Source organism: Vigna radiata, unplaced genomic scaffold (genome assembly GCF_000741045.1).
Source record: "Vigna radiata var. radiata cultivar VC1973A unplaced genomic scaffold, Vradiata_ver6 scaffold_208, whole genome shotgun sequence".
NCBI classification, from domain to species: Eukaryota; Viridiplantae; Streptophyta; class Magnoliopsida; order Fabales; family Fabaceae; genus Vigna; species Vigna radiata.
The window spans coordinates 243,288-269,499 of record NW_014542845.1 but is presented as its reverse complement, the minus strand read 5'-3'; the positions used below and the strand labels follow the sequence as shown (position 1 = coordinate 269,499).

At 35.2% G+C, this 26,212-nt stretch overlaps 2 protein-coding genes across 3 annotated transcripts; one reads left to right on the top strand and one right to left on the bottom strand.

Annotated features, from left to right (window-relative positions):
• The first annotated feature begins 4,722 nt into the window (after positions 1-4,722).
• On the top strand, positions 4,723-11,633 carry LOC106780771 (primary amine oxidase). Of its 2 annotated transcripts, none has more exons than XM_014669080.2 (12): positions 4,723-5,220; positions 6,400-6,500; positions 6,642-6,947; positions 7,239-7,351; positions 7,449-7,779; positions 7,865-8,080; positions 8,184-8,420; positions 8,834-9,019; positions 9,513-9,653; positions 10,206-10,474; positions 10,907-10,988; positions 11,305-11,633. In XM_014669080.2, the coding sequence occupies exons 1-12, from the start codon at positions 5,016-5,018 to the stop codon at positions 11,428-11,430; spliced, it is 2,313 nt and encodes a 770-aa protein (XP_014524566.1). In that variant the 5' UTR covers positions 4,723-5,015; the 3' UTR covers positions 11,431-11,633. The 2 variants fall into 2 exon arrangements, with proteins under 2 accessions (XP_014524566.1, XP_014524565.1); XM_014669079.2 differs by having other exon boundaries at positions 4,726-5,220; positions 6,391-6,500.
• A 1,555-nt stretch (positions 11,634-13,188) lies between these two features.
• On the bottom strand, positions 13,189-13,512 carry LOC106780760 (uncharacterized mitochondrial protein AtMg00810-like). Its single transcript, XM_014669067.1, has one exon. It carries the CDS (start codon positions 13,510-13,512, stop codon positions 13,189-13,191), a length of 324 nt encoding a protein of 107 aa, XP_014524553.1.
• Between the last annotated feature and the right edge of the window lie 12,700 nt (positions 13,513-26,212).

Here is a 26,212-nt window from a genome sequence, read left to right as displayed (position 1 = left end):
AAGAACTACGACAAAAGGAACATACAATGTTTCACATGCAACAAATATGGCCACTACTCATCCGAGTGTTGGCACAATGACACAGTAAAGAAAGGAACAAAGGATGAAGCAAATCTTGCAAAAGAGAATAGTGAATCGGACTCGGAACAAGTTCTATTAATGAACATCGTTGAGAACTATGAAGATATGAAACATTCGCCGAAATTTCGTTATAAAGATTCGAAAGAAGACGAGGACGAGTGTCAAATAAAACCGAAACGAAGAAGCCACACGTCATTTTCTGGAAAAACAGAACATGCCAATGACGAGGACGAGTGTCAAAGGGAAACGAAACGAGAAAGTCACGTGTCACTTGCTGGAAAAATTGAACATGCAGAAGACGATACCTCATGGTATTTAGACACGGGCTGTTCAAATCACATGACAGGTAAGAAAGATTGGCTACTCGATCTGGACACAAGCAAAAAGAGCACGGTACACTTCGCTGATAACAGTACCATCAAAGCTGAAGGAACGGGGAAGGTGATGATCACACAAAGGAACGGACAAGTTGCCTACATGCATAACGTTTTGTACGTTCCAATGATGAAAAGCAACCTTTTGAGCCTCGGACAGCTTCTTGAAAAGGGGTACACCATGATGATGCAGGAGAAACACATTGAGGTGTTTGATGAAAGGCGAAGACTGGTGTTTAAGGCTCCTCTTGCACGAAATCGAACTTTCAAGGTAAGTCTAAATGCATTGGAGGTTCAATGTTTGACTGCAACAGGTTTTGAAGATGAAGGTTGGCTATGGCATTATCGGTACGGGCACCTGAATTTCAGAAGTCTAAATCAACTGAAGGCTAAAGACTTGGTGAAAGGTGTTCCCACAATCACTACACCGAACAAAATTTGCGAAGGATGTGCGGTAGGGAAACAACCCAGAAAAGAATTCAAGAAGACCCTAAATAAGAGGGCTAAGCAGCCTCTGGAAGTTGTATGCTCGGACGTGTGTGGACCAATTGATGTGCAGACTCTTGGAGGTAATAAATACTTTCTTCTATTTGTCGACGAATTCACTAGGAAAATGTGGATTTACCTACTAAAAGAAAAGAAGGAAGTATACTCATATTTCTGTAAATTTTGTTGCATTGCCGAGAGACAAATTGCACTGAAAATCAAGATCCTCAAAACGGACGGTGGTGGAGAATTCAATTCAAAGGAAATGAATGAGTTCTGTCAAGACAGAGGCATCTTGCATGAAGTGATAGCTCCTTACACACCCCAGCACAATGGACTGGCAGAGAGAAGAAATAGAACACTAATGGATATGACGAGATGTATGCTTAAAGGCAAGAAACTACCATGTTTTCTATGGGGAGAAGCTGTCTCCACTGCTGTATATCTTCTTAATAGGAGTCCTACAAGAGCCTTTGAAGGCACGACACCAGAAGAAGCTTGGACTGGACTCAAGCCATCAGCAGGGCATCTGAGAGTTTTTGGAGCACCTTGTTATGTTCATGTGCCAGATGAAAAGAGAAAGAAGTTGGATGACAAAAGTCAAGTTTTGATCATGGTTGGATATCATTCCACTGGCGGGTATAGACTGTATGATCCTGAGAAAAACCAAATAGTTGTTAGCAGAGACGTTTTAGTTGATGAAGCCGCAGTGTTCGATTGGAATAAAACAGAAACCGTGATGAGACCAAGTCTCATAGTGTCTAATGGCATGGATGAAACAAAGACTGATGACGTCGAGGCAACTAACAGAAGAAGATCTCAACGTATGAGGTTTCCATCGTCAAGACTTGCAGATCATGAGATCTTTGCTGACAGTGAAGTCACAGACTCAGGTGACTTTACTCACTCTGCTTATTTTGTTGATGCTGAGCCTCTCTCCTGGGAACAAGCTGTGAATATGAAAGAATGGAAGAAGGCCATGTTAGAAGAGTTGAAAGCTATAGAAAAGAACCGAACTTGGGAAATGGTGGAACTCCCGCAGAACAAACAGGCCATTGAAGTCAAATGGGTATTCAAGACTAAGTACAATCCTGATGGAAGCATTATGAAGTTAAAAGTTAGGTTAGTAGCAAAGGGTTTTCTACAGCAACCGGGAATAGATTTCACAGAAGTCTTTGCACCAGTTGCTCGTATTGAAATTGTCAGATTAGTCGTAGCTGTGGCAAATTTAAGAGGCTGGAAAATCCATCAAATGGATGTTAAGTCAGCCTTCTTGAATGGGCCATTGGAAGAGGAAGTATTTGTTAGACAACCACCTGGTTTTGTGAAGAAGGGTGAAGAACAGAAAGTGTATCGATTGCACAAGGCTTTGTACGGTCTTAGGCAAGCACCTCGAGCCTAGAACAATCACATAAATGCGTTGCTACTCAGGATGTGATTTAGGAAATGTTCAGTTGAGTTTGGTGTGTATGTAAAGAATTGGCAGCAACAAGGCACATTATTAATATGTCTATACGTTGATGATGTTATTGTAACTGGAGATTATGAGAATGAGATCGTAGAGTTCAAGAAACAAATGAAGGAGGAGTATGACATGACAGATCTTGGCCATTTGACTTACTTCCTTGGACTGGAATTCACACAAAATCAAGCTGGAATTCTGGTTCATCAGAAAAGATATATTAACGAGGTATTAAAGAGGTTTAACATGCTAACTTGCAATGGCACTTCAATTCCAATTGTGGCAAATTTAAAGCTGTCCAAATCAGAAGATGAAGAGAAGGTAGATGCAACTCTCTACAAACAAATTGTTGGGTCACTCAGGTTCATATGCAACAGCAGACCCGACATCAACTTTGCAGTTGGATTGGTGAGTAGGTTCATGAGTGATCCCAGACACTCACACCTCACCACTGTCAAGCATATTTTGCGATACCTGAAGGCAACAGCAGACTTTGGTTTGTTCTTTCCAAAAGAGACCGGCAACATGGAGAAAAACTTGGAAGCTTGGAGTGACTCTGATTGGTGTGAAGACCAAGTTGAGAGAAAAAGCACGCATGGATATTTGTTCAAATATGGTGGAGCATCAATATCCTGGTGCTCAAAGAAGCAGAGTGTTGTTGCGCTCTCCTCATGTGAAGCTGAGTATATTGCTGCAGCTGATACGGCCTGTCAAAGTGCCTGGATAGAGGCTATTTTAGATGAACTGCAGATTACCTACAAGAGTCCAGTGCAGCTCCTTGTGGATAACAAGTCTACCATCAATCTATCAAGAAATCCCATCTCTCATGGAAGGAGCAAACACATAGAGACCAAGTTTCATTACTTGAGAGATCAAGTTAGCAAAGGCAAGTTAGAACTGAAGTATTGTCCCACTGAAGAGCAGATTGCAAACATCTTCACAAAGGCTTTGAGACACGGCAGATTTGACAAATTGAGAAATATGGTGGGCATTAGAAGTTTAAGTAGTTTGGATTAAGGGGGCATGTTGTATATAATCCTAAAAGTACACCGTATTAGTTTCATTACTTACATTCTTGTAGCCTATAAAGGCATTACCTCTGTTAATGAGAATACAACTCAGTTCTCATATTAACTTTCCTTTTGTCTCTTTCTCTCATTCCCTCTCTGCATAATCAGTATCTCACTACGTTTCACATACACGTGCTTGCGCTATCAATTATAGTTAATTGAATCGAAAAAATTTTTAGTTTAGTTTTTAAAAACTGAACCATAAAACAATATATTTAAGTTATAGTATAAATGAATAAGTTTTTTTAGTATAATATAATCCAGTTAACTATAATACAATATAGATTAATTATTTTTGTTCAGTCCTACTTTAAATTATGATTATTGGATCTTATTTACTTGTATTAGAATATGCTTCATTATTAAGCATATTAGTTCCAAAGTATGTATTTATTCCAGTTTGATATATTTCAACTTTTTATTCCTATACACCATTCAAGCAAGTTAAATGTATAAGATAAGTTAAAATCAAATCCATCACTACATAATTCCTTAATTATCAAGTGAGTTAGATTATAGTAGTAGTTTGCAATAAACAATAAAAGATATTTGTAAATATTTATAAATATTCATAAATAGAATAAAAATTAATAGATATTAAGTTACAAATAATATAAAAGACATTTTGTAGGATGGGATAAATAGAAAAAAGTGTGGGGACCTTTTTCCATCCCAATTGAAAAAGCTGAGAAATAAACGAAGTTAAAGCAAATGATTATATGAAAAACAAGCTCAAAAAAGGTTGAATGAAGCAAATGGCCCGAAACACAGTTTCCTTCCTAATGTTTTTTTCAATGACATAATTATATTAAAAATTGTAATGAGAAAAAGGTAATAGGAAGAGTAAAGCTGGAAGCAATAAAAGGCGTGAGTTCCTTGGAAGCAGACGCAATTACAAAAAGTTAGGAGCACTAAAACGCATAGTTTCCTTTGTGGCACAGGGAATTGCCACATCGTTTGGCAACTTGGAAGAAGAGAATGAAAAGAACCTTAATTTGAATAATTGAGTGATAATTTACTCCACGTATAAGTGGAATGACAGGGCAAAGAAAAGGGTAAAAGGAAAGATAGGAATAAGTTTGCATGTTCCGTGGGAGTGTGTGTTGCATCACTGTCAATGATGTCTGATCTGCTTATTTGGCAACCTTGTCGCTTTCTCTGAGCTGACGTCTTCTCTTCCCTACCTCCACCTACCTTCCCTCCTTCCCTCATCCATCCACACACTCACATTAACCACTAATCATTATTTTAATTAACCAAATTCCATTCACCAAACTCCACTAATCCCATCGCTTTCCCCTTCCAAAACCAGAATTTTGCATCCCTAATTAAAAACAAAAAAAAAAAAAGCTCCTTTCTTCTTCTTTAAAGTACCTTCCTCCTGTCATCCCATTTGCAGCGTCAAGTGAGTCATTCAGTTCTTCAGTGAGCGCTAGTGGTGGTGGCGGCGGTGGCATACACTCGAAACTACTGGCATTATTGCTGTATGTCAGTGGAATATTACACTGGAATTTACTACGCTGAGCTTGCTAACCCTCTCCAATGGCCACAGCTCAGGAAAAAACGACGCCATGTTGCGCCACCGGAACGAACAAACCGTCTTCTTCTGCGTCGCTCCAATTACAACAACAACCACAACAACAACCACAACAACAACAACAACCATCACAACAGCAACAACAACGGCCCTCCGTTGCCACCTTCATTCCCGCCATCGATTCTCCTCCCAAAACCGCTTCTGCCAAAGGTCTTTTTTTTTTTTTAAATTCAATTTCGTTTTTTTCAGGCTTTTATTTGTTTAGAACTTGATATTATTATTATTTTTTACTTGATCTCGTCTCCTAGACTGCTGATAGAATGATACGAATAAACTAGTGTTGTCAAAGTGGTCTTCATTTTGGGTCAATTTATTTCTCATTGACTGTAAGTTTTAAAGTACACTTTACTCGCTCCTTTTCTTGCTCGCATATGCATGATTGATCATGTTCTCTTTCTCGGTAGTATTATATTGAGTTCGTTTTTCTTCCTCTGTTCTAATTATCGGATTCAAAATTTCATTTCATTTTTACTGTCATTTTCTCCTTATACTCTCATTTTCGAAACAGAATAACATGCATACTCCTTTCTTACTGCTTTCACTTACGGACACGGTAAACACTGCGCCTTCTCTTGTACCAGTTCTTCCTGTTTTCTCCTTTTTCTTTTTGCACCAATTTCATTCTCGGTGGAAGAATTGTTGGAAGTTTCAACTTGTCATGCATGAGAACTTGAATGAAGTGTCATGTTTCTTTTAATTTTATAAAGAAAGAGTACCTTATCTTTTTCCTCTCTAAATATCAAAATGTATTCTTAATTTGGAGAGTGATGGACGAGTTCTTCTGTAGCCATCTGTAGTTTATGCAGTCCTTAATGTGCCTCGTTGGTGAGGAATACTCCTAGTCTAAGTCCTATCTTTAATATGTGTTTTCTAAGGTCAGAATTTAGATATTGTTCTTAGTTGTTTAAGGTTCTATTCTTCTGTCAGAAATAGTTCATTTCGCTTACCTGCTTAATAAAAGTTTGCATTAAATAAGTTGTTGAAGTGAGATCTCTAATTTTGATTCCATAGTACTAAAAGTACTTAAGAAATTACATCTAAGTTTTGTCCCTTCTTAAATTCCCCCAATTCCAATAATTAGGATAGAGTTACGCGTTTAGCTTCTCTGTGGTGCATTGCTCATGGATGCATCGACTTTATTGCTCTCTTAGATTTTCAGGGTGATAGGAGCCTTATGTATTGGGTCTTATGCTCAGCTTTTCCATTTTTGTTGTTCTTGGTCTTTTGTGTTTTTCTTTGTCGTCTCCCTAGTTTATCTCCTCATCTCCGATGAAATTTCTTCTTATGTCCAAAGTTGAAGAACTGTTCTTTTTGACGTAGGTATCACAGTCATGGTGAGAGCTCAAACCAGCCATCCTTTGGATCCACTATCTGCTGCTGAAATATCAGTAGCTGTAGCAACCGTTCGAGCAGCTGGGACAACACCTGAGGTACATAACTTCTTCCCTCCTTGGTATACATTTTGCGTGGTTTACTACCGAGCAATTGAACAACTGTGCTTGCCATAAAGCTATAACCACTCTATGCTACTGTCTCTTCATGTTGATGAAGTTATTTGATTATCTCGTTAGGTGAGGGATGGCATGCGCTTTATTGAAGTAGACCTGGTAGAACCAGAAAAGCAAGTTGTTGCATTAGCAGATGCATATTTCTTCCCTCCTTTCCAACCATCACTGCTCCCCAGGACCAAAGGTGGACCTGTGATTCCAACTAAACTTCCTCCAAGGAAAGCAAGACTAGTTGTTTACAATAAAAAGTCAAATGAGACAAGCATATGGATTGTTGAGCTTAGAGAAGTTCACGCAGCAACTCGAGGTGGACACCATAGGGGCAAAGTTGTTTCATCTACAGTTGTTCCGGATGTTCAGCCTCCAATGGTGAATACAAACTTACTCCAAATTTTGTTTTTCCTTAAAATGGTGATGCTTATTAGGTTTTTAGAGTCCTCCTTATGCCCATGCTAATTAATTATTAAACTATTTACCTTTTCTTTTCCAATTTTTCTATGTGGAAGTTTATAACTTCTTTTCCGATTTTCCTAACTCGTCAATAAAAATCCTATATACCAAATTATGATAATTGCTGCAACTGTTCCATAGAGATTCGAGTTGTAACTTTCAATTATTTTCAAATAAAAAATTGTTTATGTTGTTCTCTCTGCCCCATAGGATGCTGTGGAGTATGCTGAGTGTGAAGCTGTTGTGAAGGACTTTCCGCCATTTCGTGAAGCAATGAAGAAGAGAGGCATTGAGGATATGGATCTCGTAATGGTGGATCCCTGGTTAGTGACTGATTTATGATGATTTGATAGACTACTATGATAGTTTATTTAAGCTATATCTAGTTCTGTCTAATTCTTGTGCTGTTGAAACTTTTAGGTGTGCTGGATACCACAGCGAAGCTGATGCTCCTAGCCGAAGACTTGCTAAACCACTAATCTTTTGTAGAACTGAAAGCGACTGCCCCATGGAGAATGGCTATGCCCGTCCAGTTGAGGGAATTCATGTACTTGTTGACATGCAAAATATGGTTGTTCTTGAATTTGAAGACCGTAAACTTGTTCCCCTTCCACCTGCTGATCCACTAAGAAATTATACTTCTGGTGAAACCCGGGGAGGAGTTGACCGAAGTGATGTGAAACCCTTACAGATTATTCAGCCTGAAGGTCCAAGTTTTCGTGTTAATGGACACTTCATTGAATGGCAGAAGGTGGTTGTTTGTCTCAAGCATATTTTCCAAAACCACATTATCATACATATTGAGAATTGCTAAACCTGATGGACCATTTTTGCAGTGGAATTTTCGTATTGGATTCACTCCTAGGGAAGGGTTGGTTATTCATTCCGTAGCCTATATTGATGGAAGTCGAGGACGAAGACCAGTGGCCCACAGGTTGAGCTTTGTTGAGATGGTGGTCCCGTATGGAGATCCTAATGATCCTCACTATAGGAAAAATGCTTTTGATGCTGGGGAAGATGGCTTGGGTAAAAATGCTCATTCTCTCAAGAAGGTCAGGACATTTGTTTATATTCCAATCAATTTTTTCTTCATTTTATCTTCCTTTCTCAATGTAGATGAAATTAAACTGGTTGTGCATAATATCATCATTTCAGGGCTGTGATTGTTTAGGCTATATCAAATACTTTGATGCACACTTCACTAACTTCTATGGAGGTGTTGAAACTATCGAGAACTGTGTTTGCTTGCATGAAGAAGATCATGGTATTTTATGGAAGCATCAAGATTGGAGAACAGGTTTGGCTGAAGTTCGAAGGTCTAGAAGGCTGACAGTGTCTTTTATATGCACCGTGGCTAACTATGAGTATGGATTTTTCTGGCACTTTTATCAGGCAAGTTAAATTTCTATCTTGCATATATACCTGTGAGTCTGTTGAATGATATCGGTGGAACCATCTATGATTTTTGAGGCCTACTGATATATAGTTACTTTCCTGTAATACAAGTATCTGAGGTTGTAAGTTTGTGTATAGATAGTACTGTCAGGGATTCAAGAGGAAGGTCATGTTATGTTACGCTAAATCAGAACGGATTTAGATCAGTAGCAGTACTTTCATCGTTATATAATATATTATATTGCAGAGAGATATTCCCTTTACTGTTTTAAATTGCATATTATATCTATATCTTTTTCTTACTTGACATTCCAAATTGCATTCCTTATTTATGGATTTCTGATGGATTTACATGTCTAAGCTTCAAACATTCTAGTTTGCTGTCTCTGTAATTCTTTATTTTCTTGCAGGATGGAAAAATAGAAGCAGAGGTCAAGCTCACAGGAATTCTCAGCTTAGGAGCATTACAACCAGGTGAAACACGAAAATATGGCACAACCATTGCACCTGGACTGTATGCGCCTGTCCACCAACATTTTTTTGTTGCCCGTATGGACATGGCAGTTGATTGCAAACCTGGCGAAGCATTTAATCAGGTTAGCATGCAATTTCATTTATAAGTAGGAAAGGTCTTTAGTGCAAAACGTAAAATTTTCTCACCTAAATCTTAACTCGTAATAGTAAAAATATCAAATAGAATGTTAGACAATCAGGTGTCTTCGTTTCTATAGCAGGCCAATGAGCTGTGTAGACTATTCATGTATGAAAAGAATACCACATATGAACAGTGCAGTGCTCAGTAGTTTCTATTTTCATTAGGTCCTTTTGATTGCAAACTACTTTTCTAAATCTTTAACATTTTTTCTCCTTTGCAATAACTTCCCTTCGTTTAAAAAATATAAATCTTTTAGCATTGCCGCCGTGGCTTATGAGGTTTCTGTTCTTTTATCTGTGATATTTCATGTTGAATTCCTGAATTTATGACTCAGTAGTTCATTCTACAGTTCTTTGCTGATATTTATGTTTTTTCTCTTCCATCATAAAGCTAGATTTCATTAAGTATAAGCTTATATCTACCCCACTGCCTAGGTTGTTGAGATGAATGTCAAAGTTGAAGATCCAGGAGAAAATAATATTCATAACAATGCATTTTATGCTGAGGAAAAACTGCTTAAATCAGAATTGGAAGCAATGCGTGACTGTGATCCTTTATCCGCTCGTCACTGGATTGTAAGTTCTTTCTTATTTTTAAACCCCCTCCTCCAGGAAAAAAAATATTCGGATATTAAATTTTCCTCTGGGTGAATATTTCTGCTGTCACTGTCCACTTTAGATGTTGTAGCAGGGACAATCTAAAATTTTCAAATCTGGCTGCTGTTTTAAGCTGCTTCTGCTCTGTAAGTTGTGAAGGATATTTCACAGTACTATTTATGCCTACATATATGTTAAATTTATTCACATCAATTGAAAATATTGTTATGTTATAGTTATTGTGTATATGTGTGAGAGAGCGAGAGAGAGAAATTGCATGATTCAGGTCGTCATTGATTTAAGATTGCCCCGTCTTAGTATCGTGGCCCCCGTATTGAGAAACTATAAATTGTACAAATTGTTATCTATCTTGTCAGTTTTTTTTCTCCCTACTTTTTCTGTATTCCGAATTTCCTAGGGCATATATTTCCTACAAGCATGTTCACTGTGGCAGTAGTTATATTTCAAAATGTGGGGATTATTTGCTAGTTTGAACAAGCTCTATATCTTACGCAACAGTGCACATTTTAGGTTAGGAACACAAGGACTGTAAACCGAACTGGGCATCTAACTGGTTACAAGCTAGTACCTGGCTCAAATTGTTTACCTTTAGCTGGCTCAGAGGCCAAGTTTTTGAGAAGAGCATCTTTCTTGAAACACAACCTTTGGGTTACTCCTTATGCACGCGATGAAATGCATCCTGGCGGAGAGTTCCCTAATCAAAATCCACGCGTTGGAGAGGGTTTGGCTACTTGGGTTAAGCAAAACCGATCACTTGAGGAAGCTGATATAGTTCTTTGGTTAGTTCACCATTCTTCTAGCTAGATGATAACTGCTACTTGCACAGTTTAATATTAAAATTTACAAATTTTATCAATTTGGGGTTAGTTTGTTTAACTATATTTCAATTTTTTTTACCAAGATGAAATTGTACTAAGAACTACTAACCAAAATCAAAACATTTCTAAATCGACAAAAAAATTTATTCGTTTGACTTTAATCTGTTAGTTTGATATGACTATGGTAAAAAAAATATTGTGTATACTGTTGTATTATACTTGCTATGATGCCTCCAATACCCTTTTCCATTGCCAACTTGAATAGGCAGCAGTGCTTATAATTAGTAGCTGAGGTGCCATGAATGACTGATAATTGTTGTCCTATACTTGAAGCTCTGATGTCATGGTTATTTATTTTTTGCGCATGTCAACTTATTTGGCGTAATGTTTCAGGTACGTATTTGGAGTGACACACATTCCTCGATTAGAAGACTGGCCTGTTATGCCCGTGGAACGCATTGGTTTCATGCTTATGGTATGCTATTCATCCTTCGTGAATTTTAAATGAGATTCATCCTGAAATAAAACACTTATCACTCAAATATACAAAAATAGAAAAATATAAGCAACGATACCTCTCTATTATTGGTTAAATTCATTAAAAATGGGTCTCATTTTTCATTCCACGAGTCTCTCCTGGTACTATACTTTTTAATAAATTTTAACCAATAGAAAAATGTGATTAGAAAGAATGTTGGTAGCACTTCTTTGTTCCACCAAATGTTGAAACACATTTTTACATGAAATCACAAGTGATACTAGTTTTGTGATCGTACGTCCATTTTTTGCAGCCGCATGGTTTTTTCAATTGCTCGCCAGCAATAGATGTTCCACCAAACCCAGGTGATTTGGATGATAAGGAGAACAATGGCTTGCCTGCCAAGCCTATTCAAAATGGGCTAATTGCCAAGCTTTGAAAGGGTTGAAAGTCTAGAAAATCGGGCTCTCCCTCTTTACGTTATGTTCAAATAAGTCTTAGATACGACAGTTTGTACTGGTGTGGTGTTCAATCTGGCTGGATATTTGAGAAACGGCTATTATTATATGTATAATTAACATGTATGTTTGTTGTTGCATGGTAGATGCAAGGTAACTTTATGTCATTTGATTTTATGAAGAATCTACGGGGTGAAGGTAAGTAATTGTGCTAAGTAATAAATTGTTGGGTACAAACAAAGTTTCACATCAGAAAAAATAAGAGATGGACATGGGTTTATTTGCACATAAGATACCTTCATTGATAAGAGGCCTTTTGGAGTGATACCAAAAGCAAATCTGTGAGGGCTTGGTCCAAAGCGGACAATATCTTATCAAATGTGGAGACTTATGTGTATGTGTGAGTGTTGAACCCCTCCCCACAAATGGTATTAGAGTCCATTGTTCAAGTCTGGTGATTGGGTACAAACAAAGTCTCACATCAGAAAAAATGAGAGATAGACATGAGTTTATATACACAGAAGATACCTCCATCGATAAGAGGTCTTTTGGAGTGGTACCAAAAGCAAATCCGTGAGGACTTGGTCCAAAGCGGACAATAAATAATTTCAATCGCTCCACGTCTTTTATTAAAACTGTTCGCCGTCTAATATTTATTAACGACAAACAAAGCCCATATAAACGTAACTTCAATATATGTGATTTATTAGCAATGTTGTTATTTTCCTAGATATATGTATGATGAGTTCTAGATCAGGAAGTCAAAAGACCAAACCCAGTAGATTTATGACCTGGTTAGATAAGATCAATGTCAGACGAATTACTAGTGAAAGGATGGTGGTTGATATAAATCCTCGATCTAGTAAGATGTTAGGTCCAAATGCTACTAAGTATAGTCATGGGATGACAAGATATTTCTAGTAATTATGTATTTTATATTAACATCGCATGTTCCATATGTTTAATTAATTTATTAATGTGTCATAAGTTTCATTTTTACAGCAAAGTTTTGACATTAATCCAAACACTGAGGTAATTCAGAAGAATGTCTTATCTACACTAATCAGGTGTTATAAGGACTTCAACAATTTCCTAAACAAAAATATATGTTTGGAAGAGAAAAGATGATAATCCTTGCTTGAAGTACTATATGATCTAGAAGGCGTGCAGTTCCATGCATCTTGTTGAATATAGTGAAAAACTATATTTGGGATTAATCTCCCTTGTGTTAAATACACACATAGGGTTCTCTATTTATAATAGAAGAAATATGGGCTAAGCCCAAAATACAAAAAAGAAATAATAACAAACTAACTAAAAGATAAAGATAAAAGATAAATATAAAATAAAGATAATATATTTAACACTCCCCTTCAAGCTGGTGCATACAAATCGTATGTACCAAGCTTGTTACAAATATAATAAATTCTCGGTCCCCGTAAAGACTTAGTGAAAATATCTGCTAATTGATCATTTGAATTTACGAATTTAGTCTTGATATCTCCAGATACAATCTTCTCTCAAATGAAATGACAATCAATTTCAATGTGTTTGGTCCTCTCATGAAAGACAGGATTAGAACTAATATGAAGAGCAGCTTGATTGTCACATATAAGCGTCATTTGCGTGACATCTCCAAATTGTAACTCTCTAAGCAATTGCTTAAGCCAAACAAGTTCAGAAGTGGCTGAAGCCATAGCTCTATATTCTGCTTCTGCACTAGATCTTGCCACAACACTTTATTTCTTGCTTTTCCAAGAGATCAAGTTACCACCAATGGAGACACAATATCCGGATGTAGATCTTCTATCAGAAGGAGATCCTGCCCAATCAGCATCAGAATAACAAACCACTTTTGTATGGTTACTAGAACCATATAACAACCCTTTTCCAAGCGATCCTTTAATGTACTTTAATATACGAATAACTGCATTCCAATGATCTTCACATGGGGAATTAAGGAATTGGCTTACCACACTAACTGCAAAGGAAATATCAGGACGAGTAACTGTAAGATAATTCAATTTTCCAACTAATCTTCTATATTTCTCGGGATCTGACATAGGCTCCCCCTATTTTGGTAGAAGTTTAGTATTAGGATCCATGGGTGTGTCCATAGGTTTTGAATTCATCAACCCAGTTTCCTCCAAAATATCTAGTGCATATTTCCTTTGAGATATAGCAATACCATCATTGGATTGTGCAACCTCAATACCCAAGAAATATCTAAGTTTGCCAAGATCTTTGGTCTGAAAATGGTTGCAAAGATGTTGTTTCATCTGAGAGATGTCATGACTATCACTACCTGTAAGAACAATGTCATCAACATATATTATCAAGTATACAGATCCAACACTTGAGTGACGGCAAAAGACTGAATGATCTGCCTCACACCGAGTCATACCAAATTGTTGAACAACATCACTAAACTTTCCAAACCAGGCCCTAGGAGATTTTTTTAGGCCATATAAAGATTTGCGAAGACGACATACCAACCCAGAAGACTCCCCCTGAGCAACAAATCCTGGAGGTTGCTCCATATAAATCTCTTCTTATAAATCTTCGTTAAGGAATACATTTTTGACATCCAATTGATAAAGAGGCCATTGTTGAAGAGTCGCCATGGCTATAAATAAACGAATAGATGTCATCTTTGCCACTGGAGAAAAAGTATCACCATAATCCAAACCAAAAATTTGAGTGTAACCTTTGGCCACAAGAAGAGCTTTGAGGCGATCAATAGTTCCATCAGGACCAACTTTGATAGCAAAAACCCACCTGCAACCAACAACAGATTTCCCAGATGGTAATGGGACAAGCTCCAAAGTTCCATTATGCTGAAGAGCACTTAGTTCATGTAACATGGCCTGACGCCAACCAGGATGGGCTAAGGTGTGACACCCGGGCACTGACGAGGGTGTGGAGTGATCGCCGGTGCAAGAAGCATGGTGCAGGGGGCACAGACAAGGAGCGGCTCCTGGCAGGCTTCGAGTGGAAGGGGCACATGGATGAATCGAACATACACCAAAATGAGAGGGATTTGGAGATTGTATAGGTATGGGACTATACAGTTGAAGGATAGCTTAAAGGAATTGATTTGGCTACTCATATCAACAAATGCATTTGCTTTTCGGTAGCCTAACTCATAAGAACTCTGTGGTTAAGCGTGCTTAGCCTAGAGTAATTATGGGATGGGTGACCTTCTGGGAAGTTTTCTCGGAAAGTGTGTGAGTTAGGACAAAGCACACTGGAAAGCCTTGTGTTGATGTGTGGGGGCAGTCAGCAGTCCCTGTAAGTTGCCGGGGCGTCAGAAGAAATAGAAGAAAGACAAGTATAAAAAGGTGAAGACAGTCTATGATAACTTAAAGCAAGATAATGTGGAGAGGGATTATGGGTAAAATGTATACCTTTTCAAAGGGCAATTAGAAGGGTAGATCTAGACTCAGTTGTTGGAGCCGGTGGAGACAAGGTAGTTGGCACTTCAATTGAGTCACTTGGTGGTTGTTGAGAAACCGCTGGAGAACTAGGCACAATTGGAGGATCACAAACAATAGGAATATTGATAATATTAGAATGAGACATATCAGAAGAAGAATGATCATTAAAATAAAAGGAAGACTCATTGAAGGTGACATCTGCAGATATAAAATAACGATCAAGAGAAGGAGAAAAACACTTGTATCCTTTCTTTGATTTAGTAAAGCCTAAAAAAACACATTTATGTGATCGAGGAGCTAACTTATCAAGACCAGGACAAAAATTATGAACAAAACATATGTAGACCCAAAAAAGTTTAGAGGTAATGGGTGAAGAGGTTCATGAGGAAATAAAATAGAATGAGGTAATTTATTTTCTAAAACAGAAGAGCCATGCGATTAATGAGATAGCATGCAGTAAGAACAACATCACCCCAAAAATATTAAGGAATGTTACCATGAATTAAAAGAGTACGAGTTGTTTCAATCTATTTTTACGCTCAGCCACCCCATTTTGTTGAGGTGTATAAGCACATGAAGTTTGGTGAAGAATACCATGAGAAGCCATAAATTGTTGAAAAGAATGGGAAAGATATTCACGACCATTATCACTATGCAAATTTTGAATAGAAACACCAAACTGAGTTTTAATTTCATTATAAAAAGTTTGAAAATGATACAATAACTCAGAACGATTTTTCATTAAAAACAACCAAGTACATCTAGAATAATCATCAATAAAGGTAACGAAGTATTGAAAACCTAAATTAGACTTAACAAAACTAGGTCCCCAAATGTCAGAATGAACTAAGGCAAAAGGAGACGAAGCACGTTGTGAGACACTACGAGGAAAGGAATTACGAATATGTTTTCCTAATTGACACGACTCACAGACCAACTTGGACAACTTGGATAAGCTAGGAACAAGTTGTTGTAGTTTGGCAAGACTGGGATGACCTAAATGAGCATGAAGAAGAGATGGACATTCAATAACTGCACCAATATGTGTAGTGGGGCGAAGATGATAAAGACCATGAGACTCACATCCGCTGCCAATCACCTGTCTCGAACTCCAGTCCTGTAAACAAACAGAATCTTTGTTAAAAGAAATATCACAATCAAGAGAACGAGTTAGACAATTGACAGATAATAGGTTAAAAGGAGATATCAAAGTAAGAACAACAGGTGAACCCAAAATCTGATCACGAACATGAGAATACTCATCAGCAAGGTCGTGCAATGCTAGCAGCATGAAGAACTTTGACTGTTGCTCTATTTCTTTAGCAGGAGTAGAAGCAGGAGGCAATAATTCATTAAACTCATGAAAAAGAGCATGAATTTTAGCCATATAATCAGTCATAGAGTCCTGACGCCGGGGAGCAAGAACATTGAGAAGATCATGACAAACACCATAAAGACATTGAGTATCATTGGTGTATAGCGTGTTCCCAGATTTCAAAACATGTTTCGTAAGAACGAAAAATTTGTTTTAAAGAGGAATGAAGGGTACCCTTGAGAACAATGCATAACTGAGCATCAACTTTCAACCAATGGGTAACTGCAGCGGAATCAATAGTTGTCACATTCTGAGTAATATGATCAAGATACCCTTAACTCTTAAGCCAAAGTTTAAACTGATGCCCAAGTTGCATAATTAGTACCATCTAACTTATCAATAGATAAATGCACATTGACATAGTTAGCATATATGGACAAGTTATAAGCCATGAACAAGCAAGAGAGTACAAAACCTAGAACAGAAAGAGGCCCAATCAACACAGCCAGGTCATGGTAAGCCCAATGAAGGTGGTCGGTGATGGCAACTTCTAACAGCGGCGATGGTTGTAGTCACTACTGGAAATGTGTTGATTACCGAAGGTATATTATAGACGGCCTGCAGTCCTTTAGTAATGGTCATTTACCGAAGGCTTTTCCAAGGTCTTTGGCCTTCGGTAAATGTCCGCAATAGTTTAAGTTCTCCAATTGGGTATTCATCCCCACTTACTCAGAATTTCCCTAATTTCCTTCCCCTTTGCCATCGTCTCCAGCTCCCCTTCCCTTTCCTTGACCATTGTGCTTGTGTCGTGAATTAACATTGTGTGCTCTCGTCTCCGTTGCTTGATTGGTCCATTGACGGCGATTTGTGGGTTGGGTCGTAGGTTCGGTGACGTTGATTTGTGGGTTGTGCTGGTTAGTCATTTGTGCCGATTTGGGGGTTCTGTGGCAGTGCTGTGGCGGTGTGACGACGGTGCTCTAGTGGTGTGACGACGGTGTTGTGGCGACGTGACCAAGGCTTCCACTGTAGTAGGGCGAGGCCATTGTAGGGGGTATGTGATGAGGTAAGGTCCTTTTGTATGATTTCATCTTCTCTGCTTCCAAAACAGTTTTTGCACTTGGCTTATAAAATTGCCTGTCTACTTCAAGGGAGGCTCTTGGGTGACCATTGTGTCTGGTTGAGGGACTTCGTTGGAGGGGCTGTTGTGGGCTTTTGTCCCCGTCGTGCTCTACAAAGACTACTATCGTCAAAGGCTATCGAGGTTGAAGTAAGTTGTGCGTTTAAATATTTATGCTGAATTACATTGTTCTTGAATCTGTTTGGTGTTCTTGTGGCATCCGTGTATGTTGTTGTTTGATTGAGAAAGTTTATTGGTTTGTAATTGAAATGAGGGGCAAGGCTTTAGGATAGCTGTGATGGTGAAATCGGAGGCTGCTTCCACGGAGACCAACAGGGCAGTTGTTGCAGCTTTGAATGCGGAGATAGCGGTGACGCCGGCCACCACGCAGAGTCGCTAGAAATCGTGTTTCTGGAAGCTTCCGGAGATCGACAAAGAATCGAGGGGGAAGAGCGTTGGGAGAGTGAAGAAGAAAGAGGAAAGTTCAGTGGTTGAGGGTCAGATTTAGGCAAGGAAGATGTTTGAGAGGGAGAAGGTGAAATCGGTGTGTGAGAGTAACAAGAAGACTGTGAAGCGGGGTAGGATGGTGGCGAGTAGGTATAATGGCGGTGGTGATGTGAGGAAGAGGTTGTTGCCAGAGGGAGGGAGTGAGATTAGGGTTAAGAAGAGGTGGGAGATCCCTTCACTGCCTATTTTCCACTGAGTGGCATAATCTTATCACTTTTCTTATTGACAAATGCCTTAAATTATATATCTACCTTTTGCTCTGGAGTTTCCTGTTTGCTTTTTGTTTCTCCTTCCTGCTAACATACGCATTCTAACTAAAAAGTTTTGCTTTTCAGGAACTTGGTGTTCCAGTGAATAGGCTTGTCCAAGTTGCTGATTCAGTTTCCGTATGCTTTCTGTTCTTTTTCCTGTTTGCCTACAATTCATTGTGTTTCTCCATAGCTAGGTTTTTTTGGTGCAGCCCCCCACTTAAAAGGAGTTGTTTAACGTTAGAAAAGGGGGCTGGAACGTTTATTTGGAAGGAGGGAGGCAGCCGTCACATGGGTTCTTAGTTTTTGGCTTTGAACTTTTCTTGGAAAAAGGTTAGAACATGTATTCCACATTTATGGATATTGGTTGAATGGAAGAAGATTTTTCATTTCTTATATTTTGTTGTTGTGCATACGCTTGAACATTTCTCTTAGCTTTCATTGTTTGAAGAAGTGATTAAATTTACTTTGAAAAGAAAAGAGAGAAAGTGGGTTGCTTCACGTGAAGCCTAGCCACCACTTTTAGTTTTGTTTTTTTTATTGTAGAAGGTTGCGCTCACAAGGAGGTGCAGCGGCACCCACACAACTTTCTTTTATATTATGGTGCATTCACTTTCTTGGAGAAAAGTTGTGGTAAGGTTTCCATGTTGAAACACTTTTCCTTTGTTATTTTAAGACTTCATTCTCTTTAAGCTTGTATGGTATGTTTATGTTTTTGGGGAAGAGTATTTTGATATGTTGTTCACGGTTTTTCATGAGGGAATGAAAGAAGCACTTAGCATTTTCTTGAGTTTATTATTGTAGAATGGTGGTGGCATTTTATTGAATATAAAAAGCATTATCTTTTCTTTTAGGTGCAGCACATCCACGGTACTTTTCTTTGCTTTGCTTTTGTCCAAAATGTTGTCACATCATGAAGTTTTCTTTATTATACTCATGCATTGGAATGAAGAAGTAGCAAAGGATGCAGCATGTGTTACGGCTCGGTGTAGTGAAGCTAGTTAATTACCGAAGGCTTTTGCCCTTCGGTAATTACCGAGGGCTTTTGCCCTTCGGTACTTACCGAGGGCCAGAAGCCCTCAGTAATATTTAGCGACAAGGTATTTACCGAGGGCTTTTTGACCGTCGTCAGGCCCTCGGTAATGGGTCTTTAGCGACAGCTTATGGCGTTTTCCGAGGGATTGTGGCCTTTGGTAATGCCCTTCATTATTGTAGTAGTGGGCAGGATCAACGAAAAAAAAAACCTTATGCTCTAGATACCATGTTGAATATAGTGAAAAACTATATTTGGGATTAATCTCCCTTGTGTTAAATACACACATATGGTTCTCTATTTATAATAGAAGAAATATAGGTTAAACCCAAAATACAAAAAAGAAATAATAACAAACTAACTAAAAGATAAAAGATAAAGATAAAAGATAAATATAAAATAAAGATAATATATCTAACACATCTCAATTGGATGATTCCTCATAGTTTTTTATTTTACATTTATATTATATTCACACAAAATCATAAATTGTTATTAATTATTGTCTTGTTTTCTTATGTGTGGCAGGAAAAAAGGGCATCAACCTAGCAAAGACAAAAACTTAATGATGTATGCATTCTTGGAGAAAGGTTTGAGGAAGTTTAAAGTAGCGGTTGTAGGGTTGGAGATTGTAGGATTGGAGTCTACTAGGCTAGTAGATATACCTCCTCAATATAAGATGTGGAAGGTCGCTCGGACTACGTCTAATGAACAAATGATTTCTCAATCAACTTAAGTCATAGTTGAAAAAAATTATAAGGATAAACCCTAAACCCAAAATCAAATTTGATTGTGAATATGCTTATGATTAAACTTGAATATGTGTTTACAGGATTCCTTAGTTGAGCAAATCACTCAAAGTTTGTTTGTTCCATATGTTCGCAATTATATACTTACTACAACCATTGGAAGACTTGAGCACCTAGGCCCTGTATGTGCCACTGCTGGTTTGCGGGGACTTCGTGATTACTCTGATCCATCATAATGGACAAATTGAGTAAGGATGCCTTTCAGAAGATGGGGATGCAAATGTAAGAAAATTTTGAACAAAAAATGAATGAAATGAAGACATATCTAGAGTAGAAGTTTGAAGAAAAACTTTTATCCTTGATCGGGAATAAACAACCAACTTAAGGAGAAGTTGATGAAGTTCTTAGTCGAGTTCGAGTCAACACAAAAGACTCTTGTTCTATTGTAGATCATATTGAACAAACAATTCAATATGAGTTATATGTTAATGAAAATCCCTTTATGTGTGGACGCAATAGGATGACAAATGGATGAGGGTTAATCATCCATGATGTTCTTGTACAACCAGACTAGACAAGTGCAGTGCTTGATGAAAATAGAAATCCTAATGCTTGAGTGCTTTTGCCAAATATAAGGTTCAATTTGTAAGAGAGGTCTTAAGCATATTAGTCGCTTGACCACAACAATAGGTAGTAAATTGTCTTTTTTTGTAATTTTTTTTTATAATTTATAAATAGATGAACTAAACTTTTTTCATATATTTATTTTAGTTCTCCCATTGTCAAAAGAAAGTTCTAAACCCTTCTATTGATGAAGATGATGACATGGCACGAGGAGAGGATGATCTTGTTTCAAACCTTGTGAAGATACTGCCTAGTTTGAGGAGAAGACCATTAAAGCTCCAATAGGACTCAGAGTATTTGGACTCAAAGTTTTTGGTTGGTACAATACAAATGTTAAACATTTCTATAATACAAGTATGATACATGTAACTAGTAATGTGTCTTTTATATTTATCATATTAAAATTACAACACATTTAACTTATAATTCATTGCCCAGGTATATGGATGCAATTAGTATAAAGTAGATTGAGTCACAAGTGTATGGATTTTTTTAGTTCTAATTCATTCAAAAATCTAGTAACATAAAGGTTCAAATCAACAATATATGCAAACATGAATGATCACCTCATAAAGAAGTGTTTACTTAGCTCGTTAGTCTTATTAAGTTTAACTTTTTTTAAGTTATGGTAATTATTCAACTAACTATTTTTTTTTTTTTGCATTAAAGGTTCTATTGACAATTAATAGTAATAATTTCTTAAGATTGTTTAATTGTTTGGTTTTGTTCTCTTTATAGGAAACCAAACAACAAACTATAAAAAAACTTACAAGGTAATGTTATAATTTTCACATCATCTAATTAGTGTATAACAATTATGACTAACATGTTTTCAATTTAACCAAAGTTTTGTTTAGGACAAACATTTTATGTCAAAGGAATAGAACAAAGCAAGTTTAAGATTAGATATCATTTAATCATTAAATTGATTATTTTATGTAGAAGTTATATGATATTAATTTTTTCTTCATTTATTTTAGTGTAATAAGTATATTAGTTTCTTTGCATGTGAGTTATCATTTTGAGAGGAATTCATAAAAATTGGTATCATTGTATGATTCAAGGAACTCTACTATATAATAATATTGTATCATTGTTTTAGGTGTTTAAGGATTCCTCACTTGTGTAAATTAGGTTTTTAATTAGCATTTTTGTTTTAAGTTAGATTACTTTTTTGTTCAATAGATATTTATTTTGACTTTATAAATATTTATTATGTATTGGAAATGTTATTATTTGAAATGTATATAATTTGGTTGTAGATAATTTCTGTTTTTTAGGTTTTGGTTTTTGTGTCAAAACCAATTCAATTACTTTGAAAAAACTCAAGAATTTTCATTTGTTATTACACTAATAAACCTAAATTTATATTTGTTAATCCACTAACAAGAGATGTATATGTTAACATAGTAACATGTGTAAATTTATGTCTTTAAGTGTAATAATAAATGTAAATTTTGTATAATTTAAAAAAATTAACTCAAAAATTTATTTTTGATGTTTTATAAATAGACATAGATTTACTTTGAGAATATAAACAGACGTAAATTTACGGGGTCTGTAATTACATCTAACATGTACTAGACATAAGAAACATAAAATAAAGAGACGTAAGAAAAAAAATTTGTTAGTAAACCGATCATCAAAATTCTCAAAAAAAATGGGAGTTAACCAGAAAAATGATTGAATGGTTAGTAAAATTGTTAAAATTCGACTTCCGTTTGTTCATCCAGGTGACTCCTTAAAGCGCAATCTTTGGCCGACTTCACATCATATTTGCGAGAGAGGGGTTCAGATACAGACTAAAGAATGGGTCATGTGGAAAAAAGGTGTAGCCACTATAGACCGATCCGTGACTTCAAACTGTCCTGTAATCATTTCTAGAGTTGTTAACTCGACTCATCTCCCATCGTTAATCCTAACTCATCTCAATCTCTCAAGTGAAGAAAACATCTCAATCTCTCAAGTCCTTCTCAAGAAGATTAGGATCAGAGTTAAATAATACTTAACTTTACTAAATATATTTATGTTTATTTTAATTTTCACATTTGTTTACATTTAACAAATTCATAATTTAATTATTTAAAATTCAAATTTTTATATCATTAAATTTTATATATTTTTTAATTTAAGAAATACGTAAAATTATTTTTCATGTTAAAAATTCAATTTCAAAAAATTATGAATTTGATTAGTTTTTTAATTATTTACTGATCACTTGTTAATTTTTCGGTATAGTATTTATAACCATAATTTTTCAATGTAATATTTTTTCTTGTAACGGTGCAGTATTTATAACTATAATTTGATTATTTTTTTAATTATTTATTCATAATTGTTATTATTATTTTTTAAAGAGGATCTAAGTATTGTTACTTTTTTTAAAAATTTCTATTTCCTAAAAATATATCCCATTAAAAATATTATTTAATTAAAAATATTTAATTAGATATTTAATTAAATATTTAATTTAATACTAATTATTAACTTTTAACTTATCAAAAATAAATCATAATTCAATTTTAATGTGAAAATTATTTAAATAAAATTCTATTTTGATCAACACATTATATAGTAATAAATTTAATTGTTATTATTATTATTGTTATTTATTATTATTATTATTATAAAAAATTAATAATAATTTTTTGAATTATAAATAACTTACTGCACTTATTATTAATGCGATAAGTGAAATTAAATTCACATAATAAATGTTTGACCCAATGGTTTTTTTAATTTCTCAATATTTATTATTATTATTATTATAAAAAATTAATAATAGTTCTTTTTATTTAAATTTCTCAATATTTCATAATCATTTCGAATATGGCTGTAAAACATTTCATCCATATTTGAAATATATCTAAACTCTATTTGAACACAATTTTTATCAGTATCATTAAATCTAATTAAATTATAACAACACTTTTTTCTCTTTTATTTGTAAGACCATGATTTTATTATTATTATTATTATTATTATTATTATTATTATTATTATATATATATATATATATATATATATATATATATATTTTGTATTATACTTCGGTGATCGGTTAAGGAGAATCCATAGTCAAAACAGACAACCAATCGACGATTAGACAAACACTAATCAAGAAAGGTAAATACCATTAATGACCAATTAATATATTTAATGGATCATATTAAATGCGAATATACACTATTTATAAATGATTAATAGGTCATATTACACGAGAATATGATATTAATGGACAATTAACAAGTATTATTGAATTTGATTTTCTATAATACTAAAATCAAATTTAGTTTTCCTTCTAGAATATTAAAATTTAGTTTTGATGGAGAAGTATTATTTTAATAGGATTCGTAGTTGATAGTTCAAGAAGGTCAAGAATCCATGCTAAGAAAAGCAGTTAATATAATATGAGCCAATAAGTTATGCTTATGACCTCTAATAATTAATGAGACTCCATTCAGGATTATTTTATATAACATAATCAACAAACAACCCACTAGAAGCCAAGAAAAATCTTCATTCTTCCTCTTGAAAAATTTTAGTCATATACTGTTTCTAGTGGTGTGGATTAACCAATAATTATAACGAAAGTACTTTATATTAAATGATAGTATAAATTCTTGACTTACGGAAATATTTTATATCATGAACATAATTTAAACACACTGCATAAAGGTTTTTTGTCTTCTTTTTACATGTGTGAATGGAAGTTATTCTCCCAATCAAATATCAGATCCCGAGGGACCATTGTTTATTACACAGTATTCGATGAACTTTCTCAAGTCATTCCCCACTTGGTAAACTAATGAGATTTTTGTATATTCATAATAATAAACATTCTATATTTAATAACAGTCTAAGAAGGAGACAGATAAGATAAGCATGAATTTATATTGTACTCTAGTGTTCAATCTGCCAATTATTGGTCATAAAAAACATAACTTTATTTTAAGTGTGGAATACATAGAGAGGGTTATTCAAGTAGCATAGGATTCTCATTTTTCCCTCCACATGTGCCTTGTCCCTTTACCATATGAATCCATTAGCTAATATCACACAGAATAGGGAGAACCTTCCCACTATCAATACTAGCAAGAGGGTAGGCTTCATTTTCAGAGAAATATGCCAATTTAATTCTATTTATGTCCATCACTTATGTTACCACCAAAACTAATTACTTCATATTCACTTCCACTATAATCATTAAATTTTCTTAAGTTTAGATTGAAGACTAAATCTTGAGCTCCTCTTCAACAACAAATTACTTGTTAAATAAAATTATACTCTTTTCAAACTTTCATATACAAATCTGCTCATAAAGTTTACTTTGTGATAGATGGGCAGTATATATAAAAGATTATTTTTACATCATAAACTAAAATTCAGTCTAAATATAACTACTATAAAATTAAGAACCTTAAACTATAGGGCAATCTATAACTTAATAAATTAAAAGAATTTTATATGAATTGGCATTGTGTTTTAATTAAAACACACAAAATTTATTAATGTATGAATTTCTGTCTAATCCACACGACAGAACTCCTACAGAAAATAAGGAATTATTTACTTAGAGAAAAAATGTGTATATTTTCTACTACAAAAGTATAGCATATTCTTACTTTTTTTTTTCAAGAGTTTGTATAACCTTTTTTTTTTTCTTTATATAGTTTCACTGTACATTTGTACAATTTTTTTTTTTTTAAAAAAGAATGCTTTTATTCAAAACAAATAAAAAATAGTAAAAAATAAATTTTGAAAAAGCAACCCAAACTTTTATGAAGGAAACTCACCCTTAAGTTGAATATCAATACTATCAATATATATATACAAAAAATGAGAGAATTTAAAGTATGTTTTATATATTCTATTACACCTACTCAAATATTTTGCTAAAATATGAATAAGAAATTGCACATTATATATGGACAGTCATTGAGCCGTTCTTGTAACTATCAAAACTCTAAATATAGGTTATGACCTTGTTTTATATTGGAAATAAATTTTCGCATTAATGAAAGTCACGCCTTCTAACAAAAAACACATCTTCCTAGTTAGTTTACACACCTTTCAACAGTTTGAAATTCAACTTGATTTTATTCAAACTTTAAGACATGCCATGCAGCTCAAAGGTTTTCTTTTACTACAACGTTTACACCAGTTATGTTAAAAAACTCATCAAAACACATGTCTCAAAATCTGGAAAACACTTACACAGAGATAGTTACCGATAACCTCTATATTAATAAGAAAGCTTGAATCTATACTTTTTGTAAAGTATGAGTTAAACTTTTGATGAAAAGAAAAACATTTATTGACAGAAGGAAAGGTAAACGGTACTTGGCATGAGGACTCTTGTGGGGCTTCTGTGTGCAGTCAATGAACAATGTGCTGTGCCCCATCTCCTCTCTTTGAAAACGATTGCATATTCCTCCATTCACGTTTCGTAACCCAACTATTTCTTACTTATCTCTCATTTTCACTTCATAATCAAATTTCTTATTCCTTCGCGTGTTCATGAACAGTGTCACATGTACCCCTTTTTGGAATCCCACCATTTTTTAGCTACCATTTAGATAAGGAAATAGTTCTTCTATCAACGTTATCTTAAAAAGCACAAACACATACCGTTTTATCAGAAAAATACACTCACCGTCTCAGTTCACTTTCAATTCAGCAAGAGCCTCGTTTTCCAAAATCTTACATAATATGTAATGTGGTTCATAAATA